We start from the raw sequence: 11,571 nt of genomic DNA, 5'->3' as shown, positions 1-11,571 counted from the left end.
GTGTGCTCCAGGGGGTGGCAACGGCTCTGCTTTGCCCCTGGGGAGCCTGCCTTCCGGTTCCTATGGAAGTTTCACAGCTACTCTTCCCAAAGCATTGAGTCAAATCCCTTTTGTGACCAGGAGCCTTAGTTTCACCACCTTTAAAATAGATGGTGTCATACTTTCCAGTCCCTCCCCATCAGGTTAGCTGAAGAAATCTGGGTACAGTTGGGGGCAACTCAAAAAAGTACTTGAATGGACACAAAGTAACATGCTTACATTTAAAAAAACTGGCTAATGGTAACATTCCAGATCTCATCTCAGTTCAACCCTCAGAACAACCCTGTGAGGTAGGTACTATTATTAGCCCGTTTGACGATTGAGAAAATGGAGGCACAGAGAGGGTTAGCGACTTTCCCAATGTCATACAGCTAGGGAGTGGTGGAGGCAAGTTTCAAAGTCTTTTCTATCCAAACTCCACAGCTTGCACGTCTAACCACTGCACACACAACCTTTCTGCTTGAGATAAAGAGACCTTTATCAGAGTCAGAAGATGTAGTTGAATTATAGTTCTTTTACCACAGTAAATTGGTCCTGGGCAAATCCCCTGGTTTTATTTATTTTTCCATCAGAAATTGGGGTCTGGACAATTCCACTCCTGGGTATATATCTCAAAAGCAAAAACACTAATTTGAAAAGATACATGCACCCCAATGTTCATAGCAGTATTATTTATAATTGCCAAGATATAAAAGCAAGCTAAGGGCTTCCCGGGTGGCACAGTGGTTGAGAGTCCGCCTGCCGATGCAGGGGACACGGGTTCGTGCCCCGGTCCGGGAAGATCCCACATGCCGCAGAGCGGCAGGGCCCGTGAGCCATGGCCGCTGAGCCTGCGCGTCCGGAGCCTGTGCTCCGCAACGGGAGAGGCCACAACAGTGAGAGGACCGCGTTCCACAAAAAAAAAACAACAACAACAAAAAAAAAACAACCTAAGTGTCCATCAACAGATGAATGGATAAAGATGTGAGATATATATACACATACACCCAATGGAATACTACTCAGCCATAAAAAAGAATGAAATTTTGCCATCGGCAGCAACGTGGATAGACTTGGAGGGCATTATGCTAAGTGAAGTAAGTCAGACAGAGAAAGACAAAGCCTGTATGATATCACTTATATGTGGAACCTAAAAAATACAAGCTAGTGAATATAATACAGAAGAAACAGAATCACAGATATAGAGAACAAACTAGTGGTTACCAGTGGGGAGAGGGAAGTGGGGAGAGGGAAGTGGGGAGGGGAAAGATAGGGGTAGGGGAGCAAGAGGTACAAACTATTAGGTATAAAATAAGCCTCAAGGATCTATTGTACAACACGGGGAATATAGCCAATATTTTATAATAACTATAAATGAAGTATAACCTTTAAAAATTGTGAATAACTATATTGTACTTCTGTAACTTATATAATATTGTACAGCAACTATACATCAATTAAAAATAAAGAAAAAAAAAGAAACTGGGGCCTGGGGGTAGTGTGACTCTTCAATCCCCTAATATCCCTCTCATGGGGTTGTGTAGGTATCAAATGTGATAAAGGGTGTGAAAGTGCTTTGCAAACTGTAAAGCGATGTACACATATGTAAGGGGCATGCTGACAAAGTTGAAGATGATGACAGTGAGGAAACAGCCATGGGCTGCAGGGTCCTCATTGAATTTGTGGGCTGGTTTATTTCCTTCTCCTGTTTTACTCTCAGCTCCAGTGACTGTATTCATTCAGTGAATACCAAGTGCCTACGACATGCCAGGCTCTATCCTGGGTACTGGGGATTCATCAGAGACCAGAGCAGATGAAAGTTCCTGCCCTCAAGAAGCTTACGTTCTAGTGGAGGGAGGCAGACAAGATACACACATCCCTGTAATGTGCCAGGAGGAGACGAGTGCTTTGGGAAAAAATAAGCAGGAAAGGATAAGGTGGTAGGTCCTCTTATTGTCCCTGTTTTACAGATGAGGAAACTGAGGCACAGAGATTAAGTAACTTGCCCAAGGTTATGAAGCTAGTAAGGATACAGCAGAGCTGGAATTTAAACCCAAGTAGTCTGGTTCAGAATCCCTGCACTTAACATTTACTTTAATTAAGTGATTAACTAAGTGAATTAATTTTCAGTACATGTTGGCTGTTATTGGTGTCATTATCATTGATTCTTTCACCAAGCAAGAAAGTTCGACAGAACTGCACTATATAAAATAAATTCAGGGCTTCCCTGGTGGCGCAGTGGTTGAGAGTCCGCCTGCTGATGCAGGAGACACGGGTTCGTGCCCCAGTCCGGGAGGATCCCACATGCCGGGGAGCAGCTGGGCCCGTGAGCCATGGCCGCTGAGCCTGCATGTCCAGAGCCTGTGCTCCGCAATGGGAGAGGCCACAACAGTGAGAGGCCCACGTACTGCAAAAAAATAAATAAATAAATTCAGACTCATCATGTGACCTGTTGCCTGGGGTCTTTACATGGGCTGTTCCCTCTGCACGTGCTCCCCTGCTCCCCGTTTAACTCTGACTCCAAGTTAACTAACTGAACCATCACTTTCTTATGGAAGTCTTCCCTGACACCCAGTAAACCCCTCCAATTATAAATTCTTACAGCACCTGCCTTGCTTGCGATACTCACAGTTGCATTTACATCATCATATAGTTTTTTAGACTGTGGTAAAACACAGCATTAAATTTGCCATCTTAACCATTTTAAAGTGTTTAGTTCAGTAATGTTAAGTATATTCACATTGTTTTGCAACAGATTTCTGGAACTTTTTCATCTTGGGAAACTGGAAGTCTATATCCGCCAAACACTAATTCTCCCTCTCCCCTCCCCCCTCCTCCCAGCCCTTTCTACTTTGTTTCTATGATTTTGACTATTTCAGATACTTCATGTGAGTGGAATGATACACTATTCGCCCTTTTGTAACTGGTTTACTTCACTCAGCATAATGTCCTCCAGGTTCATCTATGTTGTAGCATGTATGATATTGAATACAGTTCCCTCCTTTTTTAAGGTTGCATAATACTCCATTGTGTGTATATACCACATTTTCTTTATCCATTCATCTGTTGGTGGACATTTGGGTTGCTTCTACCCCTTGGCTATTGTGAATAATGCAGCAGTGAACATGGGTATGCAAATACCTCTTTGACATCCTGCCTTGAATTCTTTTAGATGTATACCCAGAAGTGAGATTGCTGGATCATATATGGTAGTTGTACTTTTAATTTTTTAAGGAACTTCCATACTGGTTTCCATAATGGCTGCATGGCTGCACCATTTTACATTCTCACTAACAGTGCACAAGTGTTTTTTGATTTCTCTACATCCTCACTAACACTTGTTATTTTCTTTTTCTTCTTCTTCTTTTTTCTTTTGATAGTGGTCATCCTAATGGATACGAGGTGATATCTCATGGTGGTTTTGATGTGCATTTCTTAATGATTAGTGATGTTGAGCATCTTTTCATGTGATCGTTGGCCACTTGCATATCTTCTGCAAAGAAATGTCCATTCAGTCCTTTGCCCATGTTAAATCTGGTTGTTTGTTTTTTGTCGTGGTGGTGATGGTTGAGTTGTAGGAGTTCTTTATATGTTCTGGATATTAACTCTTTATCACAGATATGATTTGCAGATATTTCCCCCACTTCCTTAGGTTACCTTTTCTAGTCATTGTGCATTTTGTTTAACAGACCTCTCTCACCTGGCCTGATGGTCAGCTCTATGAGGCCAAGGGCAGCATCTGTCTTGCTCCCTACTCTATTCCCCCAGTGTCTGGTTGATGGAGTAGGTCATGGAAAGGACATGACCACTAGATGACCAGACAGCTGGACCCAGCAATTGGAGGCTTCTCACCCCTTACCTCCCTGACCACCCCCGCCGCCGTCCTGGGAATGTACATTCTACTCACCCTTCCCACAGTGGGAGCTGGTTTCCAGAAGGCAACCTTGACAGTGTAAGGTGCTGTTGAGACCATCTGGACAGTGCACCTGACTGAACCCCTTTAAGACCTTTCTGTATGTTAAGATTCTGGCAGGTGCCGGCAGAGATCTTGCAGCAACCAAGACAAGCCTCGTAGGCAGGTTCTCTTGCTTGTTACACCTGCCACCTACCAATCTGGAGTGACCTGCCTGTTTCTCCGGCCTCTTCTTGCCCTCTGTGTACCAGGCAGTTTCAGATTTCACCCGGGAAGCTCCCAGGTTTGTGAACCAACACAAGCTTCATGCTTGGTACATAGTAGGTTTCCCCCAAATGTTTCCCGGAGGAAATAAGAAAGGGCTGAATAAATTCTAGAACGGAGAACTGGGAGAGGTTATTTGGGAACACCCTATGGCTCCTGCCCAAGATCAGCACTATCTAATAAATATATGATAGGAGACACATCATTTTAAATGTTCTAGTAGCTGTGTTTTAGAAAAGGAGAAACAGGTGAGATTAATAATAATTTCATTTAAGGGCTTCCCTGGTGGCGCAGTGGTTGAGAATCCGCCTGCCGATGCAGGGGTACACGGGTTCGTGCCCCGGTCCGGGAAGATCCCACATGCCGCGGAGCGGCTGGGCCCGTGAGCCATGGCCGCTGAGCCTGCGCGTCCGGAGCCTGTGCTCCGCAACGGGAGAGGCCACCACAGTGAGAGGCCCGCGTACCGCAAAAAAAAAAATAAAAAAAATAAAAAATAATAATTTCATTTAAAAAACTATATCCAAAATATTATCATTTTAACATTCAATTTAACACTTGTTAATGAGTTTTTTTAAAAAACTCTTTTTGGTCCTAATTCTTAAACACATCTCAGTCTTTGGAGCCACAATTTCAAGTCCTCAATAACCACATGTGGCTAGTGGCCAACGTTCTGGAGAGCGCAGCCCTAGTCCGCGCGCCCTCCGGGTCCCCTGGGTGCCCGCAGCACCCAAGCCGTTGTGCAGCATCTGGTGGGCGCTCTGTAAGGTTTGATCAATGGAAGCAAAGAATGAATGCAGACTCGAGGTTAATGAATAGAGGTCTCGAATGCCAACAGGTGTGCTAACCCAGCACTCGCAAAAACCTGGCTGGATTCCACGAAGAAAGCAATCGGCCCTCCAGGCAGGAAGTCCAGCGCGGGCGCAGGGACGCGCAGTCTACCTGCTGCCGGGCCCAGTGTCGCCGACGCTCCTCGCGGGTGAGCCAACCGGGCGGCGGCCAGAGCGCCAGAGGGGACGCGAACTTCGGTGGGAGGTGAGGCGGCCTCGCCAGGACGAGGAGCGGGCGCTGGGGGTGCCTTGCCAGGTATCCGCCGAGTTGGGCGACGTGGAGGAGCCCCGTCGCTGACTCCGAGAGGGGGTCGATGGGCAGAACAAGGCGCCCCAGCGGGGCGCGTCCCCAACGCGGGTCTGCAGCGGGGTGGCCCCGGGTGGCAGCCTTGGCGGGGAGCGGGGAGTGAGCTGGGCGGGGAGTGCGAGAAATGGGGGGAGAACCATTCGGGGGCGGGAATCGGGGGGTGGGGGGGATCGAGACAGTGGCTCCAGCTCCAGGCAGCCGCGCGCGGACCTCCGCGCTAGGAAAGTTTCCCAGGGGTGCGCGCCAGCTGCCGCCTCGGGCAGCCCTCCCCCGCGGCTGAAGGAAGGAAAGGAGAATCGCATCCAGTTATCTGGCGCTCACTCAACCTTGCCGGACCGGAGAGCTTCTCTTCGCGCCGCGATGGGGGGTCAGAGAGCGGGCTATGGAATCACACCGTTTATGCGCTGTGCGCCTTTAGTATTACTTACCCTCTCTGAGAGCCGGTTTCCACCTCTGTTAAAAATAGGACGTCCCTCCTAGGGTTTCTGTGAGCCTTTTGTGTGCTGGGAACCCAAGAAATGCTTCCTAAATGTTAGACTTGGTTTATTTCCCCTTGGGATAATCTCGCGAGATAGGGTCTCCTGGCCCCATTTTCCCATGAGGAGATTCGGGCTCAGACGGATTTAGTAACTTGCCCACAGCAATTAGATGGAAGTAGCTGGATTTGAAACCAGGAAGTCAAACTCCAGAGACTGGACTTTAACTTCTAATCCAGGTTCCGCTACTTCCTAGAAGGATGAAGAGGGGGTGGGGATAAACTGCTTCTGAGACCCCTTCTCCCTATCTGGGAAATGGGTATAATATTGATAGTACCTAACCTATGGGGTTATTGTGAGGATTAACTGAGCTAACATGTAAGTGCCTCCCTGCTAAAGTGTGCACGCCACAAGGGTAGGATTCTTTTCCCCCTGTTTTGTTTGCAGATACATCCCTAGTGCCTGGCACATAGTAGATGCTAAATAAATATTTGTCAAATGTAAGGATGGGGAACTCCATCCTTTGATGTGTGCACTTGGTGGGGGTAGGGATCCTAGGCTTTTGGTATAATGAGTCGTTAAGGTTTGTTCTGCTTCTTCTGTGCCAGGCATTGTGCTAAGCCCCAGCTCTGGTCATCTATGGAACCTGGGCTCCAAAGCCAGATTGCCTGGGTTCCAGTCCTACCTCTGCCACTTCCTAGCTCTGTGAACTTGGGCCAAGTTACTTAACCTCTCTGTACTTCAAATGATTCATCTGTAAAATGGGATGATTGTAATATACATAACTCACAGGGCTGCCATGAGGATTAAATATAATCAACATATATATGATGATAAGAACAATGTAATAATAAACATTAGTTACTTATATAGTTATAATTATCTCCATTTTATAGCCAAGGAAACTGAGGGAGATTAATAAACAGCCTGATGACACAGAGCTATCCTTTCTTCTCAAAACTGCCCATTTATTTCCATTTCCACTGCCATCATCTTAAGTCATGCCTCCCTCTTTCCATGTTCAATTCCCTCATCTGCCCCTTTCTGGAATCCCTGCTTCCTGTGGCTTGGGTCCCAGTATCTGCTCCTTCCAGAAGGTTCTCCCTCTCTCTCTCTCTCTTACAAAACTCTAGGTGTTTCCTAGAGGCTTTGGAAATAGTTCTTTTTCTTTTACTCTTCCTGTCGTTTTATCTGATAACAAATGTAATACATAACAAAAAATACATAATTTTTAAAATTTGTGCCTCCTAAAAATATTTGCATAGGAGGTGAGAAACTCTCTGTGATTTCATCCCCTAGTGATAATCATTGTTTAGAGTTTCATGTATGTTCCTCTAGGTTTCGCTCCCTCCCACTGCATATGCTAAATTCATATAGGTCATTTTTACTCGTCTTAAAAAAAATGGGATCGTACCTTACAAACTGTGTGCAATTCACAGCAGAAAATTTTCATATATTTTTTGAATGTTGTACTTCCACATGGTATAAAATCCAAAAGACATCTAAGCAAATATTGAAAAATCTCTCCCTCCATATCGATCCCCAGCCACCCAGTTCCTCACTCCAGAAGCAACCACGAGTGCCAATTTACAGTCTGCCTGCAGACAAAGCAAGAAACATATAATTACATTTTATAGGGCAGAATATATGTGTTATAAACCACAATGTGTAAAAACATGGTAGAGTTTCTAGAAGTGAGGAAACTGAGGAGGAGAAAAGTTTATTAGAGGACGATGATAAGACACTCCTTTCCTTGTCTTATGCAGTGGGGAATTGGGAGATGCCATCACCTATCCATGCAGCATCACAGCCTTCACAGCAGCGTCTCTCAAGCAGGGGCAGTTTTGCCCCCCGGGGACATTTACTCATTCTCAGCTTGCGGGGGTAGTGATGAGGAGTGTCCTACTGGCATTCACTGAATAGAAGCCAGGGAAGCTGCTAAACATCCTACAATACCCAGGAAAGACCCCACAACAGAGAATGATCTGACCCAAATGTCCATAGTGCTGGGATTGAGACACCCTGACATATACTTACAAAAGAATTACTCATCTGTCCTTTTGCCTTGGACTCCAATTTGGCTCAGCTCCCTACTGCCTGGCAGGCAGGACCCCTGAGTCACATGCTGCCAGGTACTGTCATCTCGTCCCAGGAGTGACATCTTCCTGGGGATCACCACCTATCTCCTCTCTTTTTCCTCGATCAGAAAATTTGTAAAGCAAGTCTCTGTCTAAACAGGAGAAAAGGGACTTCCCTGGTGGCACAGCGGTTAAAGATCCACCTGCCAATGCAGGGGACACGGGTTCGATCCCTGCTCCGGGAAGATTCCACATGCCACGGAGCAACTAAGCCCGTGCGCCACAACTACTGAGCCTGCGCTCTAGAGTCCGTGAGCCACAACTACTGAGCCCACGTGCCACAACTACTGAGCTCACGTGCCACAACTACTGAAGCCCACGCGCCTAGAGCCCGTGCTCCTCAACAAAGAGTAGGCTGTGCTCACCACAACTAGAGAAAGCCCGTGTGCAACAACGAAGACCCAACGCAGCCAAAAATTTAAAAAAAAAAAAAAAAAAAACAGGAAAAAAGTTTCTTTGCCTTTGGAGAGCCACTATTTTGTATTTATTGGGGGCCCATTAATAACACATCAAATGTTGGGACCAGTAACTATGGTCCCCCAATTCTTCATGTGAATTATAGAATAGGACTTTTTTTTCTTTTAAATGCTATCCATAGGAAACTTGTTTGTTTTGGCATTTGTAAAAATTCCAGCCCTGGATCATCCACTTCTGTCTTTTTTTCCATATGAATACTCTCGCTCCTAGACATGACCATTTCCTGGAGGATTAACATTCCTGTGGCTAGGGTTTCTCTCTGGGAACTTCTGGGAACCTTAGGTAGCTGTTAATAACCTGACCATTAAAATGGTCCAACCTTTCTCAGAGGTTAACCCATTTAGGTCTAACCAGCACTTTTCAGGAGGATGAGTATATTGTCTCCATTTTTCAGGTAAGATGGGGGAAATTGAGATTCAGAGGCATAGACTTGGTTCAGGGGGGTAGAGTCATAAAGTGCTGGAGTCAGGATTTGATTCAAGTCAACCTTGAGTGTGGGCTGGTTCCATACTATCCTTTGTCCCTGCAAGACAGGCCATCATAATTATGAAGTTAAACCTGTAAAGTCTGAATATTGCCCCAGGGGCTGAATCTGCAGGACAAAGTGGCCAGTGCCTGAAGTGTCTAGTGGAGCATTCCATTCCAGAATGGCTTTGTTGCAAAAATGAAAAGCTAAGCTTTCTGGGGTGGGGGAAAAACCCAACCTTATTAACTTCCTTATGGTGTCCAAAAGTAAAGTAACCTTTAGCAAGAACTTTGATCTTTTGATTACGCTAATGCTGAAAGAACATTGATGAGAGGGTGGGGCTGAGGTTCAGGAAGAAATAAATACAGGTTGTGGGCCCTGAGTTAGGGCTTTTTTCCCCCCTCAAACCCAGCACACAGAGGCCATGGTGCAGCCATGAAGTTGTGGGTCAAGGACTGGTCTGCATTTAATGGGTGAGACCCAGTTGTTCATTGGCAGACAAGGGGAGAGATGATAACCAGGGTGGCATAAAACTGCCACGAGCTGGTAAACATCCCCTCCCTGGGAGCCCAGAGGCATGACCAAGAGAGCAAGCAGGGCTGTGTTTAAGGCAGAAAAAGATGGGCCTTATGGCTTAATAAGAAAAGAGGACCCATTGTCTCTGCAGTGGAGAGGAAAAGCCAGCACATTCCTACAGGATGGGGAGCAGGTAAGAGAGGACGCTTTGAAGGAGGGTTGGAGGGGGTCACACAAATAATGGGGAACCCTTGGGAATGAGTCATGGGAGGAGGCCAAAACTGGGGCTGTCCTGTTGCTTAGCACCAGATGCTATGTACAGAATAAACGCACAATAAATATTTGTTAGAGGAAAGAATGACTGGGGAAGTGCGAGGCAAATGAGTGTTGGCTATAAGAGAAGGCTCTAGAGCTGTCTGCTTGAGCTGGAATCTGGGCTTCCCAGGTCCTCACCATGAGACTCTGGGTGAGTTGGACCTTTCTGGCTTCAGATTGCTTGTCTGTAGAATGAGTAGTGTGCTAAGAGCTCCCAAACCCAGGAGAGGCTATCGGGTAATCAGAAAATATGGTGCACTGTCAGCACTCAATAAATGTTACCTCGTTCTCCTCTTCCTTCTCATCCTTCTCTTCCTCCTCTGATAGCAATGATGGTGATGATGATGGTGATGATGATGATGATGATTAAAGTTCAGGCAGAGAGGGAAGAGTCTGAATTCCATTCTGTCTGTTTAACTGTGTGACCTTGGGCAAATTACTTAACCTCTCTGGGCCTCAATGTAATCATCATAAAGTGGAGATAATAATACCTCTCCATAAATTTGCTTGGGGATTCAATTGCTAATGCATGTGAAGGGTATAGCTGGTGCCTGGTGCTCAGTGAAGCTCTCAACAAATGGTGCTGTCTTTATGCTTATCATTAGTTACTGTTGTTGTTTGACTAGATTCCTTCTTCACTGAAAAGGGGAAAAGGAGCTTGGATGTCAAGCAGTGGGGTTTAGAGTCCTATTTTGCCAGGAAGAGTCATCTCCTCCGAGGCTGGGTGAGGTAATCACATGATGTATCATGTTTGACAAGAGCTCCTGGAATGGAGTAAGGGATGATTGGACTATATTACTGCTTAGGTTATTTCCAGCAGCCTAAGGTTCAATGTTCCCAGAGATAAACTCATGCTAATGAAATGCTAATCATTAGGCAGAGTCATTTCTAGGAAAGACACTCTATTCGTAGGGAAAGAAATAAGAGACTGGGTAAGATTTCCGGATTTTTACAAGCCCAAACAAACAAGTTCCACTTTCTATGGCATTTGAAACTGGCGGGGGTGGGTGGGTGGTGGCATTTAATAAAAGAGAAGAAAGTCCTATTTCTATAATTCACATGAAGAACTGGGGACCGTAGTTACTGCTCCTAACATTTCTTGTATTTGCATCCCCAATAAATGCAAAATAGTGGCTTTCCAAAGGACAGGCAGAATTTTCTCCTGTGGTAGAGACTTATAAATTGTCTGATCAGAGGAAAGGCCTTAAAATGAGAGGAGAGGGACTTCCCTGGTGACGCAGTGGTTGGTAATCTGCCTGCCAATGCAGGGGCCACGGGTTCGATCCCTGGTCCGGGAGGATCCCACATACCGCAGCACAACTAAGCCCCGTGCCACAACTACTGAGCCCTTGCACCACAACTACTGAAGCCCACGCGCCTAGAGCCCGCGCTCTGCAACAAGAAAAGCCACCGCAATGAGAAGCCCGTGCACCACAACGAAGAGTAGCCCCCGTTGCTGCAACTAGAGAAAAACCCGCGCACAGCAAAGAAAAACCAAACGCAGCCAAAAATAAATAAATTTATATTTTAAAAAATGAGAGGAGAGAGGCAGTGATCTCCAGGAAGATGGCTTTCTTTGCCCCCAGAACTGTCACTCCTGGGGTGAGATGATGGTACCTGGCAGCATGTGACTCAAGGAACACCTAGATTTCGGGGTCCTGCCTGCCAGGCAGTATGGAGCTGAGCCAAACTGGAGCTAGAGGACAAGTTAGTAATCCTGATCTGTCTTTATTGAAAATGTTGATATTTGGTTCATCATGGATTTTTGCATTTTTACTTTAAAAAATATTGCATTAAAATATTATTGATCTTGGGACTTCCCCGGTGGCACAGTGGTTAAGAATCCGCCTGCCA

The 11,571-nt window shown here is 45.9% G+C and overlaps 2 protein-coding genes across 3 annotated transcripts in view; one reads left to right on the top strand and one right to left on the bottom strand.

The window, feature by feature from the left end:
• Positions 1 to 4,485: 4,485 nt before the first annotated feature.
• On the bottom strand, positions 4,486 to 5,832 carry LOC309817509 (uncharacterized protein). The gene is made up of 2 exons (XM_082645879.1): positions 5,758 to 5,832; positions 4,486 to 5,605 (listed from the first exon to the last, which is right to left on the bottom strand). The coding sequence occupies exon 2, from the start codon at positions 5,467 to 5,469 to the stop codon at positions 5,131 to 5,133; it is 339 nt and encodes a 112-aa protein (XP_082502005.1). The 5' UTR covers positions 5,470 to 5,605; positions 5,758 to 5,832; the 3' UTR covers positions 4,486 to 5,130.
• Positions 5,210 to 11,571, top strand: part of TMC5 (transmembrane channel like 5) — a 67,666-nt gene continuing 61,304 nt past the window's right edge. Inside the window, exon 1 of one of the 2 annotated variants that reach the window (XM_082645878.1) lies at positions 5,210 to 5,227. The gene's annotated coding sequence lies outside the window, so the exon portion shown is untranslated. Of the gene's footprint in view, positions 5,228 to 9,535; positions 9,596 to 11,571 lie in introns of those variants that run through there. The other variant, XM_082645877.1, reaches the window with a different exon arrangement.

This window comes from Mesoplodon mirus (assembly GCF_964341445.2).
Source record: "Mesoplodon mirus genome assembly, chromosome: 15".
NCBI classification, from domain to species: Eukaryota; Metazoa; Chordata; class Mammalia; order Artiodactyla; family Ziphiidae; genus Mesoplodon; species Mesoplodon mirus.
Note: the sequence above shows the minus strand (reverse complement) of the source record. Positions and strands in the feature narration are given on the sequence as shown.

Coding starts and splice junctions, on each gene's coding strand:
- LOC309817509 (XM_082645879.1), bottom strand. CDS start 5,469: ATGGTTCTCCCCCCATTTCTCGCACTCCCCGCCCAGCTCACTCCCCGC.